The sequence below is a fragment of the Erpetoichthys calabaricus genome, chromosome 16, assembly GCF_900747795.2.
Source record: "Erpetoichthys calabaricus chromosome 16, fErpCal1.3, whole genome shotgun sequence".
NCBI lineage: Eukaryota > Metazoa > Chordata > Cladistia > Polypteriformes > Polypteridae > Erpetoichthys > Erpetoichthys calabaricus.
The window spans coordinates 45,042,322-45,067,321 of record NC_041409.2 but is presented as its reverse complement, the minus strand read 5'-3'; the positions used below and the strand labels follow the sequence as shown (position 1 = coordinate 45,067,321).

General features: G+C 38.8%; 1 protein-coding gene across 1 annotated transcript in view; it reads left to right on the top strand.

The window, feature by feature from the left end:
- LOC114666946 (butyrophilin subfamily 3 member A1-like) overlaps positions 1–25,000 on the top strand; it is a 116,666-nt gene that overhangs the window by 26,035 nt on the left and 65,631 nt on the right. Inside the window, exon 4 of the mRNA XM_051920089.1 lies at positions 19,697–20,035. Within this exon, the coding sequence (XP_051776049.1) occupies positions 19,697–20,035 (339 nt within the window). The remainder of the gene's footprint in view (positions 1–19,696; positions 20,036–25,000) is intronic.

Below are 25,000 nucleotides of genomic sequence, written 5' to 3'. Positions count from 1 at the left end.
GACACACACAAAGAGGGGGATTCAAACAAGACACAGGAACACAAAAAGAAAGAAGACGCTCGCGCAACAACAATCCTCACCCCCCCCACACACACACACATCCATAAGAAGTGACACCCAAAGCCACATATTCTAAAGTGAACGTCATCACCTTCACACTAGACAGCATAGGTGTCAGCATAGGTGGATCTCCTTACAATAAAGCACTATTAACCGTTCAACTGCAGAAAAGGAAACATATTAACAGTGACTGCGATCGTCCTTATTACTTATCCATATTTCGCATGCTGAGAAAGAAACAAGTCATGAATACACGGTCACGGGTACAAAACGAAAAGGAAATGATAACAGAAACAAACACACGAACACGAAAGAAACAACAAAATAGACGGCTATGCAGCATAGGTGGATCTCATTACAATAAGGCACTATTAACCGTTCAACCGCAGAAAAGGCTCCATATTAACAGTGAGTGCAATACTCCTTATTACTTATCCATATTTCTAAAAGAAAAAATGTCTCGACTCCAAAAACGCAAAGCTCAACTAAAGCTTCTAACTAACGATGTACCTAAAAGTAAAAACTTTATGAACTGCATTAGATCCTACAATAGTTCATTTGCTTTTGCATATACCGGAGTAAATATCAGGCCACCAAAAGGCAATGGACCATACTGCTTTCCCATATGTGCACAAATACTGCATCGCATTGGAACAGTGCACCCTGAAACAAATCAACAACGCAGATATGCACAAATCTACATCCTAGATCCACATTACGCAATCTATCAATCAAAGTGCTGCATCGCAACAGGCACGGATTCAAAACGAAACACCTCCCGTCTCAGACATATGTTAATGGCAGCGAAGGCTACAACGGGCTTCTCACACAGCACAGGCAAATCGATTACAGCTCCAAAACAACACGTCCCAAGTACTACACATGCAACAACGCGCCTCTCAAACGGCACAAGGAAAACATACACCAGGAAAATTCATTCGGATTAATGAATGTCATTTGCAATCATTGTCATTCACCAGAAAAGTCTCCATATTAACAGTGAGTGCAATACTCCTTATTACTTATCCATATTTCTAAAAGAAAAAATGTCTCGACTCCAAAAACGCAAAGCTCAACTAAAGCTTCTAACTAACGATGTACCTAAAAGTAAAAACTTTATGAACTGCGTTAGATCCTACAATAGTTCATTTGCTTTTAGTAAATATCAGGCCACCAAAAGGCAATGGCCCATACTGCTTTCCCATATGTGCACAAATACTGCATCGCATTGGAACAGTGCACCCTGAAACAAATCAACAACGCAAATATGCACAAATCTACATCCTGGATCCACATGACGCAAGCTATCAATCAAAGTGCTGCATCGCAACAGGCACGGATTCAAAACGAAACACCTCCCGTCTCAGACATACGTTAACGGCAAGGAAAGCTACAACGGGCGTCTCACACAGCACAGGCAAATCGATTACAGCTCCAAAACAACACGTCCCAAATACTACATATGCAACAACGCGCCTCTCAAACGGCACAAGCAAAACATACACCGGGAAAATTCATTCGGATTAATGAATGTCATTTGCAATCATTGTCATTCAGTTCACTTCCCTGAAGAAACAACTGGCAATACAAGTAATACATTTAGACGTTGTTGTCAAAAGGGTCAAATTAGACTGCCTTCTTTACATTCATATACTGAATATCTACAGAAGATTCTAACTGACGATGTACCTGAAAGTGAAATCTTTATCAACTGCATTAGATCCTACAAATCGGTATCCACTAGGAACATTAACGGTGGCACTGCACGTAACATCCGTCTTCAAAAAATGTTGTTTATTGATGAATGTACAATGGCATGAAGTCACTTACTCAACACCATTCATAAACTTCTACAAACGTTTATGAATAATAATATTCGATTTGGAGGAAAGGTACTTTTATTAGGAGGAGATTTTAGACAGTGATTAGCTATTCTTCCAGATGCCATTCACTCAGCTATTGTTCAGTGCACCTTAAAATACGCAGACAATTAGCATTACTTTCAAAAGATACAGTTAATAAAAAAGATACGATGTCCAGAACCAGATCATAACAATTGCTTATTACAACTGAGAGATGGTGCACTCACCAATACAGATGGACTTCAGCCACATATTATTACAATTCCTCAAGCCTTTATCTGCGACGACTTAGTTACAGAGACATTTGGAACAGCAATCTCATTAGACCAAATGCCCCTTTTAACACAACGCACTATATTATGTCCAAAAAATATTAATGTGGAAAACATAAATACCCAAGTCATTCCATTACTTCCTGGAGAGACACAACTCTTTCTAAGCTCTAACAAACTTGACTCTGATCACAACAATAACCATCTTAAATGACCTTACAAGTTCTGAGCTGGAATTACCTTTTACACTTAAACGGCGTGTAAAAAGACATTTTCAAATAAACCTTTACACTGTGCCACACACTTTATTGTTTGATTTCTATTTGCATCATCTACACCGTCACACTATTCTATATCTCATTCATACATCACGCTCTTTGTCATTCCCAACACCAGGGGTTGGCGAGCGAAGCGAGCAGGGGGCGGAGCCCCCTAGTATATATATATATATATATATATATATATATATATATATATATATATATATATATATATATATATACATACATACATATATACATATATATATGTATATATGTGTATGTATGTGTATGTACTGTATATATGTATGTATATGTATATATGTGTGTATATGTATATATGTGTATGTATATGTATATATGTGTATGTATATATATATATATATATATATATGACAGCAACACTCATAACAATGACAACAGAATTACATTGACAATCATGTTACGTTATTTTAAAAATGTTTCCTTTACTTTTTCATAACCTCTTTAACACACTACTTCTCCGCTGCGAAGCGCGGGTATTTTGCTATATATATATATATATATATATATATATATGTATATATATGTGGATGTGTATATGTATATATTGTATATATATATATATGTATATATGTATATATATGTGTATGTAGATATGTGTATATATGTATATATGTATATGTATATATATGTTTACATAACCTCTTTAACACAGTACTTCTCCGCTGCGACGCGCGGGTATTTTGCTATATATATATATATATGTCTATGTATGTATATATGTATGTCTATGTTTATATATATATATATATATATATATATATATGTGCATATGTATATATATGTGTATATATATGTACATATGTATATATATATGTAGATGTGTAAATTTGTATTTGTATATATATGTATATGTGGATGTGTATATGTATGTATATTTATGTATATGTAGATATGTGTATATGTAGATATGTACTGTATATGTACATATATGTTTACATAACCTCTTTAACACACTACTTCTCCGCTGCGAAGCGCGGGTATTTTGCTAGTATATATATATATCTATACTAATAAAAGGCAAAGCCCTCACTGACTCACTGACTGACTGACTGACTCATCACTAATTCTCCAACTTCCCGTGTAGGTGGAAGGCTGAAATTTGGCAGGCTCATTCCTTACAGCTTACTTACAAAAGTTAGGCAGGTTTCATTTCGAAATTCAAAGCGTAACGGTCATAACTGGAACCTCTTTTTTGTCCATATACTGTAATGGACTGCGGCTCGCTGGCCGTGGGAGGCAGAGTTGCGTATAGCGTCATCACGCCTCCCACGTAATCACGTGAACTGACTGTGAACGCAGTATGTAGAAAACAAGGAAGAGCCCCAAAGAGCGCTGAAGAAAACATTCATTACACAATTGAGAAGGCAGCGAAAAAAAAAGAAGCGAGCGAGTGACGCATACAAGCATATTCATAAGTGCAGCTATGGCGGAAACAAAGCACGGTGTAAACCGTAAGTTTAAATTACGTTTGGCAAGATTGCTTTTCTCCTGTACAACTATACGTTGCATTCTCAACAGTAAGCTTGCACGACTTGGTCATATTACAACCGGAGTGCTGAACTGACAACGTGGTATACAAAGAGAACTATAACAATCGTAATAAACGAACAATAAAACAGCGGAGAACCCATGGATTAAATAAAAAGGCTGCTTCCTTGGCGAAGCAAGGAAAAAGGATGGCCTTATATGGCGTTCGTTTATAAAACAGCGGAGAAGCTGTGTAAAGACTGCTTCACAAAAAAACAGCAGAGCGCCTTATATGAGCAGGCAGTCAGGTAAAGAAGGGAATCAATAAATAACTATAATCGTAATAAATGAACAAAAAATAGCGGAGAATCCGCGGATTACATAAAGGAAATGGGTACCTGAACAGAAAAGTGAGTCTCAAATACCTACACAATAACTATAACAATCGTAATAAACGAACAATAAAACAATACAGAACCGCTAAACAAGGAGAAAGGACGGCCTTATATGGCGTTCGTTTATAAAACAGCGGAGAGGCTGTGTAAAGGCAGCTTCACAAAAAAACAGATCCTTAACAAATTGTTATTAGTATATTTTCCCTCAATTTAAAAAGGTTTTCTTTTCTTCTTAATTAAAATTTAAAAGCAATACTTCACCGTTGTGAAGTGCGGGAATTTGGCTATATGCAGTGAGTGTGTACGCCTGATAAGCCCAGAATTAGGGTGAAACACGTGTTGCGTACTCTTTGCATTATTTGACAGTAAACTATTTTCAACCATTCTATGATCTGCTTCTCACAACTGAGGGCACCGTGGCGGATGTTAGCTGACTTGCTGGCCAACCACAAGCGTTACCTGGTAGGTAACCACCCATACAATCAGATTGTGATTCAGACTACGAATGCCGTGAATGTAATTACCCCGATCTACATGCTGTCAAATAAACGAACCACACGCCATGGCGCAATGTAAGGGGCTTCGCCTGTAGCGCTGACGTCCGAGGTTCGATTCCTGTAAGCGAGTGCAGTGAGTGTGTATGCCTGATGAGCCCAGAATTAGGGCGAAACACGTGTCGCGTACTCTTTGCATTATTTGACAGTAAACTATTTTCAACCATTCTATGATTTGCTTCTCACAACTGAGGGCACCGTGGCGGATGTTAGCTGACTTGCTGGCCAACCACAAGCGTTACCTGGTAGGTAACCACCCATACAATCAGATTGTGATTCAGACTACGAATGTAGATATGTATGTGTATATATATAATATGTGAATGTATGTATGTATATATGTATGTCTATATTTATATATATATATATATATATATATATATATATATATATATATATATATATATATATGTGCATGTGTATATATGTATATATATGTAGATGTAAATTTGTATATGTATATACTGTATATGTATATGTGGGTGTGTATATGTATGTAGATATGTGTATATGTAGATATGTATATATATATATATATGTATATGTATATATATGTTTACATAACCTCTTTAACACACTACTTCTCCGCTGCGAATCGCGGGTATTTTGCTAGTATATATATATATATATATATATATACTAGCAAAATACCCGCGCTTCGCAGCGGAGAAGTAGTGTGTTAAAGAGGTTATGTAAACATATATATACATATACATATATACATATATATACACATATCTACATATACATATATATATACATATATATATATATATATATATATATATATATATATATATATATATATATATATATATATATATATATGTACATATACACATCCACATACATATACATATATATATACACATATCAACATATATACACATACATATACACACATACATACACACACACACATATACATATATACATATACACATACATACATAGTGCGTTGTAACACGGGCTGTGATTGTTACATGGGAGGGAGACGACAAATCACAGCTTCCCGCTTTCTAATCGGGCCTGTGATTGGTGCTTTGACTGATGCCTAGATCCCACAGTATCTCCTCTTAGGAGAGGCGTTAGGCAAGTGTAATTGAATAGCGGTGCTGCAAGTTTAGCTTTACACCTGTTTTTAAGGCTTATTGACTGAAAGGGGCTTTCATGAAAAAAGTTAGGGCTTTGCTACAGGATACACCCTCCACAAGTTAAGGAAGTAAAAATAAAGGTATATATTTCTGTTTTATTTAAACCTTTTAAGTTTGTATGCGGGCGGCATGGTAGCACAGTGAAAGGTGCAAGTTACGAGACCCGGGTTCGCTTCCCTGCGTGGAGTTTGAATGTTCTCCCCTAAATTGTCCCTGGTGTGTGGGTGTGTGCGCCCTGCGGTGGGCTGGCACCTTGCCCGGGGTTTGTTTCTGGCCTTGTGCCCTGTGTTGGCAGGGATTGGCTCCTGTATTTAGGATATAGCGGGTTGGATAATGGATGGATGGACATTTGTATGCATAGCCCCATTTGCCCGTTTTCGTTTTTTTTTCTTTCTTCAGTAATATTTCAGCAAACCCGGAGATTGTCAGTTCAAATCCTGGTACTGACACCACTGTGTGACCCTGAGGAAGTCACTTCACCTGCCTGTGCTGCAAAAAACAAAAGTAATGTAACAAATTGTACCTCAGATGTTGCAAGTTGCTGGAATAAAGGCATAAGTCAAATAGATAAATATGTATTATACACATAGGAACTATTCATTTATTTTCAGTTAAGTCATCTGCAGCAAACCTTTATAAATGAGGGTTTCTCCTTTTTAGATAGTGCAAACTGTTTCTTCTTCATTGAGGTTTTCTCTTGGAGAGCTTTTTTCATTTCATTGAAAATTAAAGCAGCAGCTGCCAAAATATGTAGCTTTCTTATTAATTTTTCAACATTGTGTAAAATAACTTTATAAAGTAACATAAAAGGTTTAAATACTGGTTATCCTTTTACACTAAAATATTACTAAAGAGATACAAAAAAAGTAAAATGCATATGTTGTTTTTCTTTAAGAAGATTAAATATTACTGAAGAAAGAAAAAAAAAAACTAAAACAGCCAAATGGGGCTATGCATACGAACTTAAAAGGTTTAAATAAAACAGAAAAATATACCTTTATTTTTACTTCCTTAACTTGTGGAGGGTGTATCCTGTAGTAAAGCCCTAACTTTTTTCGTGAAAGCCCGTTTCAGTCAATAAGTCTTAAAAACAGGTGTAAAGATATTGACAATTAGCTTCACAAACCCACCAAGACATGGAATCGTTTAAATCAAGGCGCTGCGCTACCTTCTTCCAGATCGGCCCCAAGGCGTTCATATTTTTCCAAAGCAGTTCTGGTCTCCATCGGCATCTGTAGCTGAGTCGAAAAACATCATCCCATACTATTAGTTAACGATTAACACATTTCTATATGTATTGTAAGCATACAATACAACTGATAATATGTTGCGCTTATTTATCTGGTGTACCGACATTTTTGCGCGTTTAACGGCTGAAATCCAACGTGGTTTGTGCCCTTCAGAATGAAAACAGTTTGCATTTACCTTTTTAATAAAAGGCGAGCTTTTAAGCCTGAGAAATCACCCCGTAAATGCACACGTTTAATTGCACATGTGTTAATAAGTATGCTTACACAGTATTAAAAGACACTCAACAATTAACGTAATTTACCTTCGTTCCCGCGTTTGAGTCGTGCTGTAAATTCTTACTGTGAAATATAATTGACAAATAATTTGGTGAATGAACTTGTGAAGAAGGTGGAGCTGGAGTATTACGGCACTTCATTAACGAAAATGCCGTGATGTGCGGAAGGGCGGGGGGAGTGTGGGGGTTGACGGAGAATGTTTTCTTCAGCGCTCTTTGGGGCTCTTCCTTGTTTTCAGTTCACGTGATTACGTTTTTCTAAAATAGTAAGAATAAGAGCAGCTCACTTCTCAAAACGGACACGTCCGGGGTCGAACCCATGAAGTTTTGATTACCAGTCAACAGTTGATACCATTGCGCCACCGAAGCGGTCGTAGCAAATGCGTGTCAATGTCGCACCCTAATGCGGGTTCTTTTTCTGCAGTTATACTCTTGAATGGAAGCGCACTTGTTCTGTTATATTTGTACCTTTTGGAAAGTGTCTATTTGATATTTGGAATTCAGGCTCAACACATTATACACTTCATGTCTACATTTTGTCAATTATTACTAAAACATGAAAAATGTTTCTGTTTTAACAATGTGTTTACTGTACATAGATTGTTGTACACACGGAACACACATGAAATGCATGTGTTACAAATAACGATATAGTATTTATAAAAGGTGTCATTTTGCTTGACTTCTCACTCTATACAACTCCAAGCAACTGACATGCAGGTAAACAGACTTGAGCTGAGAAAACTGTGTGGCGGTGGGGGATGTGATAGCAGGCTGTTTGCTGCTTATCAACACATTTACAGGACAAAAGACGCTGATGGAGGGGTGTGAAGCGATTTAAGGTGGGACGGATCTACGAGTTTTTTCATAGGCTGTGGTAATTCTAGTGTTAATGGAATCTTGGAAAGTGAGAGGATGCCTGTGGAGTGGAGAAGAAGTGTACTGGTGCTGATATTTAAGAATAAGGGGGATGTGCAGGACTGTAATAACTACAGGGGGATAAAATTGATGAGCCACAGCATGAAGTTATGGGAAAGAGTAGTGGAAGCTAGGTTAAGAAATGAGGTGATGATTAGTGAGCAGCAGTATGGTTTCATGCCAAGAAAGAGCACCACAGATGCAATGTTTGCTCTGATGATGTTGATGGAGAAGTATAGAGAAGGCCAGAAGGAGTTGCATTGCGTCTTTGTTGACTTGGAGAAAGCATATGACAGGGTGCCTCGAGAAGTGCTGTGGTATTGTATGTACTGCGAGCTTCACAGCAAAACTGGCTCACAAAATCCGAAGACCATGCATAATTATGGTTCTGAAGAAATTAATATGCTATTTAATTACAATGTTTAACAAGACAGAAAATTAGCCTTTATTACAGTATAGTTTACATTTATTTACTGTGAAGTGGAAACAGGACTGTTTGTATTTTTGTAGTATGATATTGTAGAGTCTGCACCGAGCACCACAATGGCTCTTCAGAGGAGGTAACGTGGTTTGCAGCGCCAATTCAGTGAACATAAACAGCAAAGAAACCAGTACATGTGAATCTCCAAACCAGAAGGTTCGCCTGCTTGCCTATAGCTGACCTGTGCTGAACACACCTACTGCCCGTGACAACAGCACAACACTTAACATCTCGGTTGTGCCACCTGTCAGTGCAGCACATAACATACCTGCTGCACCATCTGACAACACAGCACTCCCAAACCCAGGTGATATGCCCTCAACTCTGGCCGCATGACCTAAGTGGGAAAGAAGACCATCCAGCAATTTCGATGAGTTTCTGCACTGTTGCAAGTTGCTGTTAAGGACAATGATTTTGAAGGGAAGACTGTGCAATAGCACAGGACAAATTATATCAACTAGGGTTGAATCACCAAAAGATAAAGCTGGCATTGTATCATCAGTAGCAACAACACCAATAAAAACTGCAAAAATGCACAATCGCACAAGCTTTTCAAACTAGTACAGCAAAAGGCAAGCAAACCATTTAAGAATAGCAAGCTACCTCAAAGAGCCATGTAATGAGCAGTGAATCCAGCCATTGCGGTATTTTGTGCTGACGCTACACTATAATACTCCAAAAGTACAAAGCATCCTGTTTTTACTTCAGTGTAAGTAAATGTAAATTATGACATAATAAAGGCTAATTTCTATCATGTTAAATATTGAAATTAAATAGCACATGGGCGGCACGGTGGCGCAGTGGGTTGCGCTGCTGCCTCACAGTCAGGAGACCCGGGTTTGCTTCCCGGGTCCTCCCTGCATGGAGTTTGCATGTTCTCCCCGTGTTTGTGTGGGTTTCCTCCAGGTACTCCGGTTTCCACCCACAGTCCAAAGACATGCAGGTTAGGTGCATTGGCAATTCTAAATTGTCCCTAGTGTGTGCTTGGTGTGTGTGTGTGTGAAATAACCCCTGCCCAGGGTTTGTTTCCTGCTTTGCGCCCTGTGTTGGCTGGGATTGGCTCCAGCAGACCCCCGTGACCCTGTAGCTAGGATATAACTGGATGGATGGATAAATAGCACATTAATTAGTTAAGAACTATAATTATGCATGGTCATCAGATTTTGTTAGACTGTTTCGCTGTAATGCTCGCAGTACAGGGGTAAAAAGATCAAAATCACGTGGATTTAACACAGTTGAAGTATGAAGTATTCTATCGATCGAAATGGCTGTACAGCTATGAAGGACAAAGAACTGTGGGAAATTGAGGTACAAAGCCCCGCCCATTAACTCATGCTATTTGCATGTTGAGAACTTGAAAATGAAAATGCAAAGTGGAAATGTGTATTACTTTTCATTTTTGCAGCTTTCTTGCACGTAGACTTTGAAAATGAAATTGCAAAGGAAAGATTGCATTTTCATTTTGTAATTTTCATTTTCATTTTCTTTTTTGCAGAAAATACCTCCCATAAGTCTACGCTATGCATAGACATTTATTTCAATCCTCAGAGTCATGTTCCCAAACCAAGCACTTCTTTTTTTGTCCATCTTGTTGCCTTTGTTCATGGCACATTGCAGCCCTCTTGTGGACACTGGCAAACATTATGCCCAGAAACAGATCCTGGATGTTATCATTTTTTATCTATGTATATAGAATATACTAAATAAGGGGGGATTGATGGGGGTCAGACCCCTTTATGTGTCTGACTGACAGTATTAAGAATTTTTAAGATAAAATTCCAAGGTCACAACTCCAAAAATCAGGAGTGGTCGCCCCTGGACTTTCTCGTATACTCAGATATGGGGATAGATATTTGAGGAGTAAATCACAAGACAATGATTATATTTTTATATTATGCACATTAAAGAACCATCAACAACAATCAAATAATATATTGAACAATTATTATAAAAGTAAAGTTGAATAAATTGGACTCTGCAGCTGCATGAATATAAAAAACAAAAATTGAGTATGTGTTCAGGTAAAGTACCAGTTCTGGTTGATGGATTTGGCCCAAAAGTTAATACAGATGTACAATTTTGGTGTAACAACCACATGCTAAATTTCATCCATCTATCTTGTTGCGTTTTTGAGTTATCATTTTAACACACACACATGCAGGCATAATTCCAAAAAACAGTTTTTTAGGACTCAAAGAGTTCTAAAACGTCAAGATTCATCAAACTCTGGAGGTCAAATTTTTTCGTGATTACTATACTTTCTCTATACTTCATGTACGAAAAGTAAAAATGAAAGTGCCTATTCTGGACAAAGATCCTTCTCTTGCCTTTGATTTTTCTTATATATATGTGATGGAAGGACTGGGGGCATATTCAGGGCAATACTTTCCCCAGAACACTAGAGGGCAATCCCCCTGGCTCACAATGGGGTCACAGGTTTGGAGCATAGAAGCTCAACCCTGTTGGGGCCCATGGCCACCACCAGGGGGTGCCTGGATAGTTGCTGAACCTGGGTTGAATCACTTCCACCATACCCGGAAGTACTGTTGGAAATATGTATTGGAGCACTTCTGGGTGCCTTATAAAAGGGGCTGCATCACTCCATTTGAGGAGCCAGAGTCGAGAGGAGGTTGACTAAGCCTGCTGGGAAAGAAGTGGAGGCAACCGAGAAAGAAAAAGGAAGAAAGGACTGTACTGTGCTACTAGTGTATTGTACTGTACTGTTTAGTGGGGAGCAAAGGGAAAGGGCTTCCCCACAGGAATAAATGTGTGTGCTGGACTTGAACTTGTGTCTGCCTGTCTGTGTCGGGATTGAGGGGGCTGTACGTGCCCCGGGTTACACACACATACTGTATACAACAACAACAACAACATTTATTTGTATAGCACATTTTCATACAAATAATGTAGCTCAAAGTGCTTTACATAATGAAGAAAAGAGAAATAAAAGACAAAGTAAGAATTAGAATAAGACAACACTAATTAACATAGAATAAGAGTAAGGTCCAATGGCCAGGGAGGACAGAAAAAACAAAAAAAAAACTCCAGACAGCTGGAGAGAAAAAATAAAATCTGTAGGGGTTCCAGGCCATGAGACCACCCAGCCCCCTCTGGGCATTCTACCTAACATAAATGAAACAGTCCACTTTGTATTTAGGGTTCTCATGGAAGGACTTGATGATGATGGTCATGTAGACTTCTGGCTTTTAATCCATCAATGTAGGAACATCATGGTGCTTTGATTAGGTGGTGGTGGCGCAGCTCGCCACCACAGAAAACCGGGAAAAGAAACAGAAGAGAGAGTTGGGGTTAGTACGGATTTTAGAGCCACCATGAATACAGTAATCCCTCCTCGATCGCGGAGGTTGCATTCCAGAACCCCCCCGCAAAAGGTGAAAATCCACGAAGTAAAAACCATATGTTCATATGGTTATTTTTATATATTTTAAGCCCTTATAAACTCTCCCAGACTATTATAAACATTTCCCGCACAATTATACAGCATAAACCCTTTGTATTCTCTTAGATATTAGGTAAGATTCGTTGAAATTATGTATGTAAACACACTGTTTATATACAGTAAAACCTAAATATTATTTTAAAAATATCGAGCGTCTCCGATATCACATATGTTACAGCCATTACGACAGACAGGCCACCAGCAATAAATACGTACAATGCAAGAAAAATTGTATACAGTAAAATGTGTGTACAGTGACACCAAACTATGTACATGTAATAAGTACTGTACGTAGAAAATTCCATCCATCCATCCATTTTCCAACCCGCTGAATCTGAACACAGGGTCACGGGGGTCTGCTGGAGCCAATCCCAGCCAACACAGGGCACAAGGCAGGAACTAATCCTGGGCAGGGTGCCAACCCACCACAGGACACGTAGAAAATTAGTTATGGTTACTCACCAACAATGACACGACGACTTGTCCGATAACGATGAGTTTAATTTTACTGCACAACAAAGGAGAGCGTTACAGCTCTTCTAAAGGAGCCTCTTCAGGCGATTGTGTAGCACTGTCATTGTTCTTCTTCCGGCAGTCTTCAATCCAAATCCCTAAAGCAGATTCCATCCAGACTACCACCTTATTACATCCACTTACAACTCGTTTTGCGCCCTGGTTAAAGGACACTGCGGCCATAGATCTTTATTCTTTTCCTCCTTTTTAAATGAAAAGAATCGTGGACTCATTGATGCCGTAATGGCATCCTGCAGAGGTGTAGCTGTCCCCTTCCTTCAACATATCCAAAACTTTTACCTTTTCGGCAATCGTTAGCATCTTCCGTTGGCGCTTGGGCATGGCCCCTGAAGCAATAGCAGGAGCACGTTGATGCTGAATGAGCGAGACGAGACTTCCTGGTTAACGCAGCGGAATCGAATTTGGCACTCCGTCGCTGAGCCAATCAGCACACAGGAACTTAACTGCGTGCTCTGATTGGGTAGCTTTTCAGCCATCCGCCAATAGCGTCCCTTGTATGAAATCAACTGGGCAAACCAACTGAGGAAGCAAGTACCAGAAGTAAAAAGACCCATTTTCCGCAGAAACCCTTGAAGCAGCGAAAAATCCTTGTTATATATTTAGATATGCTTACATATAAAATCCGCAATAGAGTGAAGCCGCGAAAGTCGAAGCGCGATATAGCGAGGGATTACTGTAGTTATTATAATGAATTGAATATACAGAGTATCAGGATTAAATGAAGGTGAAGTTATCAGAAAGCCATGTTAAAATAATGTGTATTCAGCAGTTTTTTTAAAGTGCTCCACTGTATTATCCTGGCGAATTCCTACTGGTAGGCTATTCCAGATTTTAGGTGCATAAAAGCAGAAGGCCGCCTCACCACTTCTTTTAAGTTTTGCTCATGGAATTCTAAGCAGACACTCATTTGAGGATCTAAGGTTACGATTTGGAATATAGGGTGTCAGACATTCCAATATATAAGATGGGGCGAGATTATTTAAGGCTTTTTAAACCATAAACAGTATTTTAAAGTCAATTCTGAATGACACAGGTAACCAATGTAGTGACATCAAAACTGGAGAAATGTGCTCGGATTTTCTTTTCCCAGTTAGGATTCTAGCAGCTGTATTCTGCACTAGTTGCAAACGATTTATGTCTTTTTTGGGTAGTCCTGAGAGGAGTGCGTTACAGTAATCTAGACGACTGAAAACAAAAGCGTGAACTAATTTCTCAGCATCTTTCAATGATATAAGAGGTCTAACTTTTGCTGTGTTTCTTCAGTGAAAAAATGCTGTCCTAGTGGTCTGATTAATATGCGATTTAAAATTCAGGTTACAGTCAACAGTTACACCTAAATTCTTTACCTCCATCTTGACTTTTAATCCTAATGCATCAAGTTTATTTCTAATAATCTAATTGTCTCCATTATTGGCAATCACTAAAATTTCTGTTTTCTCTTTATTTAGCTTGAGAAAATTACTATTCATCCAATTAGAAACACAAGTAAGACATTGTGTTAGTGAAATAACAGCATCTGGGTCATCGGGTGCAATTGATAAATACAGCTGTGTGTCATCAGCATAGCTGTGGTAACTCGCGTTGTGCCCCGAGATAATCTGACCTAACGGAAGCATGTAGATTGAAAAGAGCAGCGGACCCAGGATAAAGCCTTGTGGAACACCATATAGGATATCATGTGTCTTTGAGTTGTAATTACCACAACTAACAGAGAATTTTCTACCTGCCAGGTAGGATTCAAACCAATTTAAAACACTGCCTGAGAGGCCCACCCATTGACTAAGACGATTTCTAAGAATGTTGTCATCAATGGTGTCAAATGCGACACTCAGATCTAAGAGGATGAGAACAGATAAATGGCCTCTGTCTGCATTTACCCTCAAGTCATTTACTAATTTAACGAGTGCAGTTTCTGTGCTGTGATTTGTTCTAAAACATGACTGAAATTTTTCAAGAATAGCATGTTTATTGAGGTCATTTAACTGCATAATGACTGCCTTCTCTAAAATTTTACTTAAGAAAGGCAGGTTAGAAATGGGCCTAAAATTTTCAATAGCAGAGGGGTCAAGATTATTTTTCTTGAGTAGTGGTTTAACAGCAGTTTTAAGACAGTCTGGGAAGACCCTCGTATCTAATGACGAGTTGACGAGTTTACTATGTCAAGAATATTATCAATTAGCACGCCTGATACTTCTTTGAAAAAACTTGTTGGTATTGGGTCAAGGACGCAAGTGGAGGGTCTCAGCTGAGAAATTATTTTATGTAAATCAGGTAAATCTACCCTGGTGAAAGAATTTAATTTGTTTATAACGGAGTACTGGGGCTTAGGAGGATCTACAATGTTGGGGAGATATACTATGTTATTTCTAATATCATTAATTTTTTGATTGAAAAATACAGCAATACCCTCACAGGTTTCACTGGAAGTATTTTGGAGGCATTCCTTTGCCTGGGTTTAGCAGACGATCAGTTGTCGAGATTAAGACTGTGGGATTACTAGCATTTTTATTTATAATCTTAGAGAAATAGCAGCGCCTCTCAAGACAGACTGTGTTATTGTATTCTATTATTTTAACCTTCAATATTTCATAGTGGATAGTTAGTTTAGTTTTCTACCATTTACGCTTAGCTCTACGGCATGTTCTCTTTAAATCAGACACTCTTTGGGTCTTCCATGGTATAACAGTGCTAGAAGATTTTTTTAACATGTCTTTTCAGGTGCAACTATGTCAACAGCAGCTCTCACCTTAGTATTACATTTTTCCACCTTACTATTTACATTATCCTCACTATTATAGTTAGCACTATAAACGGACTGATTGCTTAGAATGTTTGTAAGTTTTAAAGCTACTGATGAATTGAAGAAACGTTTTTTAACAATATGCTTCTCATGAATGTTTTCTATCATTATTTCTATATTAAATAGTAAAAGAAAATGGTCTGATAGACCAATATCAGTGACCTGCTAGTCTAACGTATGACCTGCTTTATGTGTAGGCTGATTAACGAGCTGCCTCAAATCAAGAGTCCAGGAGGTTCATGAATTCTTTTACTTTTTGGTCACACTGATTATCGATATGAAAGTTAAAGATGACAATTATTAAGCATGTGTCATATATATGAGACAATACACTTATTTCACAGTACAATTCATATTCAGGCTTCTAGATGCAATATTACCACAATATGAAATCTTCATAAAATATACAGTACCAAGTCGACTCAAGTGGCTTTATTGTTATACTTGTTATACCATCCATAAGTAAATGCCAGGTTATATCATAAAACTGTTGAATATAAATTGAGGGACATTATGCTCAGAGTATCTAGTGCTCTAGTGAGACCACATCTGGAGTGCTGTATGCAGTTCTGGTCACCATTCTGTTGAGCCATTAGAAAAAGTACTACTTTTTTTGTGTAGTAGTGGTTTCGTGTGCGTGTCCTCTCCAAAGTGTAAGGGCCTATTCACACATAAGTATTTTTCTAGTGTTTTAATCCATATTTTGGAAATGCAACATGGGTAAACTCAACCCACAATCAGACAAAAAGATATACAAAAACTGTAATCTGGGAAGGTAATGAAAATGTTATGCATAGTGGTCGAGAGGAAGAAAACCTGCAGCTGGGGTCTTTCTACTTCAAAATGTGCATGGTGAGCTGATCAGGGTGTTCTCTCATCAACCAGAATTCAATGTCTGTTTCCTGATGGGAACTGTAGGTTCTGCTTACGACAAGGTTTAATATGATAAGAAATATATGGAGGGGGGATAAGTGTTTATATACTGAGCAAATTCCATTAGAACAAAGTGTTTGAGACTTAAAAAACTATTTGTTATAATGGGGATTTTGGTATAATGGAACTTGTACATCGGGCTGTCGTTTATCATGTACAGTTGACAAAGCTGACTGTGAAAATGAAACTCAATGGCTACATCTTTTTTATTTTTGCCAAAGAAAAGTTTCAACCTTTTCTGTAAAAGTACCGGCCAAAACCCATATGGAGTCCTAGGGTTTCTTCCGCTCAGTGTCCAATGTGCAGCAGTCAGTATTACTTGACTTCGAGGTAGGGGGGTGAATCAGGGGTCCCCCTCATTGTCTATAGCATGCACCCTTTAACTTTAGCAACGCTTCCCAACTTGTGGGCTATGGCTGACCCCAGACACACCACCCAGATGATTATACCTGATTCACCATGGCAGCTTTGCAGATGGGCCTGAAGATCATGCTTGATTCATCAAGGGCAATAACAATCTGACAATCTGCATGATTCTCTGAGGCTTTGTAGGTTGACTGCAGCCAATCCCTCGATTCACTAATAGACTCTAGGTATGGATATCCAGCGCTCTGCAAGTAGAGCTGATGAATTTGATTGACAGCTATCATGTCCCCTAGATCCACCCACAATGTCTTCGGTCTGCTGCAGTACTTTTCCTGAGGTCTGCTCCATTGCAAGAGTGTGACGAATGTTCAGTAAACTGTGTGACATAACTGTGCAATCCAATTGGCTGTTAAATGGAGCTACTGAACCATGTTTTTTTGGGCCAAGACCAGAAGAAATGCTTGTGTTTTGCAGCTTTTTTCATGGAAAATGACTTTGCCGTAATGAATTTTGCAAATAAAACAGACTTTGCTGTAATAAGGTTTTTTAACATTAGTTCTGTAGGAAATTGCTCAGAATAAAAAAAAAAAGTTTAAACAAGGTTTTCATTAAAACAGAGTTGGTAAACTGGTGTAGTTTTGTGATTCTTTTTGCAAAGCAAACTGATATTAATTGATTAAAAGTAATAATCTAAAAGTGGATTGTGTCTAGGTGGTTCCTCCCCCCCACATGTCTGTGGTATATGCAGCACAGCTTTTATAGTCTTTGGTACAGAATTTAGGTGCACAGCGTTTGTTGAAAGTTAGTAGAGAGAGATCAGCTGTCATCAGTAAGGAGGAGACCATTTACAACAACTGTGTCAGTGACAAAATCCATAATGGAGACAGTCAGAAAGATGGTTTTCACTTGAGTGTCAAATTAGAAAGATGGTTTCACTAGAGTTTCAAATTAGAAAGATGGTTTTCAGTTGAGTGTCAAATTAGAAAGATGGTTTTCACTTGAGTGTCAAATTAGTTAAATGGAAGCTGTGCTTTTAAGAGTTTAACATTTAAAAGATTGGAATTCAGATGCAATTAACTCAGAATTGAACAGTCGAGGTTTGCCATCTGTTCTATCTGCAGGCTTAAGAGCAGCAGGAAGTTAACAAGACTTGTTCAGTTTTTAAGAGACTTTATGAAACATGTTCATTGAATTTTAATGATGTTTATTTGGCTTATTGTTGCATTTAACCAATAGTCATTTGATGTGGGGCAGCATTGGGTAGTAGTAGTTACCACTACTACCACAATGATCCAGAATCCTGGGTTCATCTCCAGCATTCAGGTGTTATTTATATACAGTTGGCATGGACTCCCCATGTTGTATATGTTTTCCCCATGATACTGTACTATTCAGGTGATTTTGGATGTTCCAAGCTATTGAAATATTAATGAGTATGATGTGCATATATAAGTTGGTCCTATGGATGGACTGGTGCCCAATTCAGAGTTGGTTCCTGCTTGGCTGGCATGGACACTGGACTCTGATCTTTTATCAGATTAAGTGATTTTGAGACTGTTGGCTCATGTTAGTTTGAAGTACTGTTTCTGAATGAGTGCTCAACTTGTCAGGCTCAAGTACATCACCTGTTTGGCAAGGGCAAAGTGAGGTCCTGCAGACAGCATTTAGGGAAAAGAGAGCCAAACTGGCAAAAAGAAAATCAGTCATTTGCCAGTGTTGTAGTACGGCGTCCACTAGGTAACAGTGAAAGCTACATGTGTGCTGAGTAACCTAGGAGCACAAAAGTCAGGTACACCAATGTTTGTAGGGAGAAGAGAGAAAAAGGCTGGTAGAAAGGATGTAGTACTCCACAAGGATAGCAGGCAAACTACCTGGTGCCAAAGTTGCCTGATGTTCTTTCCTAGAAAGATATTAATGCCCAAGAAGGTAACAGTTGAGGTGTAAGCCCCTTTTGGCCACTAGAGGACTCATGTTCCTAGAAGTAAACATATCCAGTATGACAGAGCAAACAGTGGGACATCCACCTTGAAGACCAAGTCCTTTAAAAGAGTCTGAAGGTTCGGGGCACAAGGAGATTAGGGACAATATGGATCTTAGGGCTTGAATGAAAATGACTGCAGGATGGGACTTAAAGTCGAACTACAACCAAAAACCTGAAGATATGTAGAGAGAAGAGGGGGATTAATGGTTAACAAGCAAGGGGTAGAGAGAAAGAGATGGGCAGGGGATGAGAAGGGATGGTTTTGATAGGTTACTGTGGTCACTAGATGGACAAGCCATTCCACCTGCAAAAATGTACCCAGGGAGTCAGCAGATTTTTTGTACATCCTTCCCTTTAGTATATAATTGTTCAATAAAGTTGTCCATTTTAGTTAATTTGTGTGTTTTATTTTAGCATTCAAGGATGCAATGAACATGCCTCCTGTCATTTACACTCCAAAAGCTTCCCTGAGTTAATATCTTTTGTGTACTTTTGATGTTGTGCCATATGGTAGATATTACATTTTTTGTGGTGGTTTGGTGCTCACATGGTTGCCTTTGTTTATAATTTTTAAGTCAGTCAGTCAGTCAGTCAAGCAGTTTGAATTAACTTTGTTTTTTTAATTTCAGCGGATGACTGCCTTACTGCCATTTTTGGAGAGGCGGTGCAAATTCCCTGCTTTCTGAAGACTACAGAGTCCTTAAAGGTAGACGACATTTCACTTGAATGGACAACATCACATAAAGATGACATCGTTCATGCATTTCAGAAGGGAAGAGATGACCTGAATCATCAAGAGCACCAGTTCAAAGGCAGAACACATCTCTTCATATCTGAACTGCCACGTGGCAACTTCTCACTGATGCTGTCAAATGTATCAGTAAGTGATGAACTGCAATATGTCTGCAGTTACAGCATGGGCAACAAACACAATGAACAACTGTCTGAGCACTGCCTTCAAACTGCAGGTAAGGGATCTTTGCCTCCAATTACTTACTTTGTCCAGCTACCTTTGAAGTCTTTAACACTACAACTACAACAACAGCAATTTATTTTTTTGTATAGCCCAAAATCGCACAAGTAGTGGTCCTTTTTGTGCCAACCTAATGATGCTCTTGTCTTCTTCAAGTTCTAACCCACTCATTATGATTATACACATGAGGAATAATGAAGGAAAAACAGTAACAATGTAGGTTTATTTATATTTGGTGAAACAGTTCTGACTTGATATTTGAGATTGTGCGAAAAAGTGAGAGAAGTAGTCATTAATAAAACAGCTATTAAAGCTATTTATGCAATTTACATCATTAATTAGTGGCAATGGGCAATGTTGTGGTATGTAATTTGTATTTGTATTGTTCTTTTGTATGAGCATTTCATGTAATTATTCTACATTAATTCATTTCAGAATTTTAAGGTTTCCTTTATGTTATTCTTTCAAAATTTACACTATACACCTTTTTCCATTTTTAGGATGAATCAAAACTATTTTTCTGTTTCTCATTATAACAAAAACATTTCTTTTAGTAGCACATTTTCATACATTAAAGTAGGTCAATGTGCTTCACAATGATAATAGCTAAACTGAGTTACAAAATAAAGTCAAACTAAAGAATGTTTACTTATATAAATGTTTCAAGAATGAAAGTCGAGTTTATTAATAAAAACTTTGAATAGATGGCCAAGGAGGACAGGAAGATAAAGCCTCTGTCATGAGGGCTCTCTTGTGGGGTTCTTACTCTTCATCTTACCAGCATTTCAGGTCGCTGCATCACACTTAGACTGGGGGCAGCAAGGCAAAGCAACAACACAGAACAGCGGAAAAAAGAAAATGCAAAAATAGTGAATATTGACCAGTCTGTAAAAGAGCAAATTGATTATTTTCATAAATTGCAATTCTGTTTCCACCCAAAATATAAAGGAATGCTAGTGCTGCTAGGAATTTCTTATGAGGCATTAGATGTTTCTTGTCTCCTGCTCATTTTGTCTGTTAGTTAATAAAAATGTCTATTGAAACTTTATTATTTTCAAAGCAAACACTTAATGTTCTGTAATTTTAAGAATTCAAATTATGTTCTAGAAATTATTTTACATAAACTCAATTTCTAATACAGTTAGATAAACCCCTATGCACCTCCCCTGTGCCCAGGTTTGGTAATAACTGTGGCTGTGACCTGAATTCATCTTTAAAGTGTAGAAAAGGCGCTATATAGCGCCCGACCCGGCACAGACTTACGCAGAGTCACGTGTAAAATAAACAGTTTATTTTTCTTCAACTGGAGGGCACGTCTTCCCCGTAATCCCCCCAGCCACAACACAGTCCCATAAGCACTTATACAGCACAAACAACACTTCTTCTCTCCACCTTGGCATCACCACTCCTCCCAGGCAACCTCGTCCTCTTCCTCCCGATTCTGGCTCCTGAGTGGTGGATGCTGGCCCTTTTTATAGCCCACCCGGAAGTGCTCCAGGTGCTTGATCACCTGTGGCTAATTGCACTTCGGAGTGGAGCTGCAGAGATGTCCAGGTGGGTTCCTGGCTCCATGCAGCACCCCCTGGCGGCCACCCCAGCTCCCCACAGGGTTGTGGAGAACTCCATCTCCCATGAAACCCTGCGGGAAACTGAGGCACCATCGTCAGCCAGGGAGGCTGCCACCAAGCGTCCTGGGGGAGGTAGTGAGATGTCCATAGCTGCTCCCCCAGAACATATACAGAAGGGGCGTCCCGGCCGGGTATGGGACCCGGCCACCTGTCACAAAAGCATTAGTTTGATGGAGCAGCAGTTTCCAATTCAGAATATGTTGGTAGTGGTCCCGAAGATGCTAAGAATCACACCATCTGAAGACAGTGATTTGTTTAAGTTATTACGAGCACCCCAGGAACACACCCAGCCTTGACCCAGCACTCACACTCACACAGAGACACTCAATGAATCAATAATAAAGTATCTATTAAACAAATAAAAAAGAAAAAAAACAATTATTAAACAAATAACATTTACGCAAAAGCCTTCCCCAACGCTTATGACACAGTCCAGTACACCTGGGGCCTCATGCATAACACCGTGCGTAGAATTCACACTTAAACACAGCCTGCGGACAAAAGCGGAAATGTTCGTACACACAAAAAAATCCAGATGCATAAATCTGTGCATTCGCCAACTTCCACGTTCTTCCACTCCATAAATCCCGTACAGCGTGAAAAGTAACGTACGTGCACACGCCTGCTGCCACTCCCCAAACTCCTCCCAGTAGTACGCCTCTTTGAATATGCAAATCAATATAAATAGCCCTTAAGCTCAGCGTTTTGTGAAAAGGCAATGGCAAAAGCACGGGTTGAATAGAAGAATTTCAGCGCATACCAAGTGGAGGCAAGGAAAAACGTACTATTTGTTGGTTTAAACAGTGGTATAAACAACAAAAGGAAGTTGATTGATTGACATAGTGTCGGAGAAACTCGAAAGCTCAAGTTCACAAAATCGCACAGTTCCCGAAATAAAGTTGTCAAATATCAAAGTTGCCGTGAAAAGGCGAGTCATAGCCCACCGTCTGAGTGTCATATGAAAGCTTATTAGGGTACATAGAAAAGAAAAAAAATAGGGACACAGTTTGGAAAAAAGCTCGAAATGTCAACTTTAACCTCAAAATTTCTACTTTAATCAATCACGTAGTTTATTTTGTCATTAAAGTAGAACATCATAAACTTCATCTTAAAATCGTTTAATTTAGTAGTTTCTCAAATCCTGTCATAACTAAAGTAGCACGTTAAATGTTTTGTATGTGTTCTTCTATGTGCTCTGTGTGTGTGAATAACTACATGCTTCTTAAACGGGCTTTCTCTTCCTCCATCAGGACACAGAATTCATTACATTCATGATATTACAGCTCTCTGAATAATTTAAATACTGAAATGTATACTTGATATTTTCATGATGATAGGAATTAAAGCATGTATTAAACGTGGGAACATGGTGGCACAGTGATTGTTCATGCCTCACACAAGATGCTTGCTGCGCCGTCCGCGACCTTCGATGAAATAATTTATTGCAGCAGTACTGTCTCTTTCAAACGTACTAACCCCCAATTCCTGTCCTTCCTTTTCTTTGTCCAAATACCCAATCGCCACACAATCAGCTGTGTAATAGATGATAAGCTGAGAACGCCGATTCTTCAAAACTTTTAAGGAACATTGAAATATCTTCGTAGTACATGTTTAATTATTCTATCCAGCTATCCTTCCAGTGTTGCACCTGTATTGCAAGTTTACAGTGAGGTAATTGTACTTATAAGTACAAACAGTTCTACAAGGAGCACTTGATGGACTGATTGATTGCGTTCATAGTTCTTGGGATGAAACTGTTTCTGAACCGCAAGTTCAGTACAGGAAAGGCTCTGAAGCGTGTGTCTCATGAGAGCAGTTCAAACAGGCAGCATGGCTGAGGCAGCGTGTGCTAGATGCTGTATACCGATAATTCTCTTTCCGATCAGCTGCTGTAGAGCTATGATTCCACACTTGGATACAGTGATATAAATACTCCGAGTGGTACAGTGAGAGTAATATGGAAAAAGATGATCCACTGTGGCAACCCCTAATGGAAGCAGCTGAAAGAAGAAGAAGAAGGTGAAGTGAGAGTTATCAACGCTAAAGCACCTATGGTATTTGGAATAGTTTGGCTATTACGTGGACCATTATATTGTTACAGGTTAATTACAATCAGATGCCTTAAACTAATAAACAATATGCGGTTAATTTCAGTGTATATGATAAAGCCATGTCAGAGATGTGGATCTAAAAAAGAAAGGGAAACCACACTGGAACAAAAGCACTGCTTTGACGCTGGGTGCCACCAGTTTATAAAACCGAGTGGAGAATTTGCGCATGCCAGGGTTTAAGCTACCGTGAAAATGTGCGTGGCTTTACGCCAAGTTTAGGTTTTATACATCTCGATTTGAGAGTGGAAACGGGAGTACGCAACATTTTTGTGTGTATGCACCATTTATACATGAGACCCCTGGTGTGGATGACAATGGTGAGAATGATTTGAGGTGCTAAGTGAACAGTTTCCAGAATGTTATGAAAGTTTTGTCCTATTGTGTTCCAGTTGTCATGTGAAGATCTGTAGAAGTTGGGAGCACTTCCCAGACAAAGACATTTATCGACTGAGACAAATTTGTTCAAACAAGCAGGCACAGGACAAGCACATAAATCCAGAATCTATACTAATAAAAGGCAAAGCCCTCACTGACTGACTGACTGACTGACTGACTGACTCACTCACTCACTCACTCACTCACTCACTCACTCACTCACTCACTCACTCACTCACTCACTCACTCACTCATCACTAATTCTCCAATTTCCTGTGTAGGTAGAAGGCTGACATTTGGCAGGCTCATTCCTTACAGCTTACTTACAAAAGTTAGGCAGGTTTCATTTCGAAATTCTACGCATAATGGTCATAACTGGAACCTGTTTTTTGTACATATACTCTAATAGAGGAGGCGGAGTCACGTATCGCGTCATCACGCCTCCTACATAATCACGTGAACTGAAAACAAGGAAGAGATTTACAGCACGAGTCAAACGCGGGAATGAAGATAAATGACGTTAATTGTTGAGTGTCTTTTAATACTGTGTAAGCATACATATTAACACATGTGCAATTAAACGTGTGCATTTACGGGGTGATTTCTCAGGCTTAAAAGCTCGCCTTTTATTAAAAAGGCAAATGCAAACTGTTTTCATTCTGAAGGGCACAAACCACGTTAGATTTCATGCTCAAGAGTAAGCTCAGCACACAGCTTGGTCATATTACAACCGGAGGGGAGAACTGACAACGTGGTATACAAAGAGATCCTTAACACATAATTATTGATTCATTTTCCCTCAGTTTAAAAAGGTTTACTTTTCTTCTTAATAAAAATTTTAAAGCA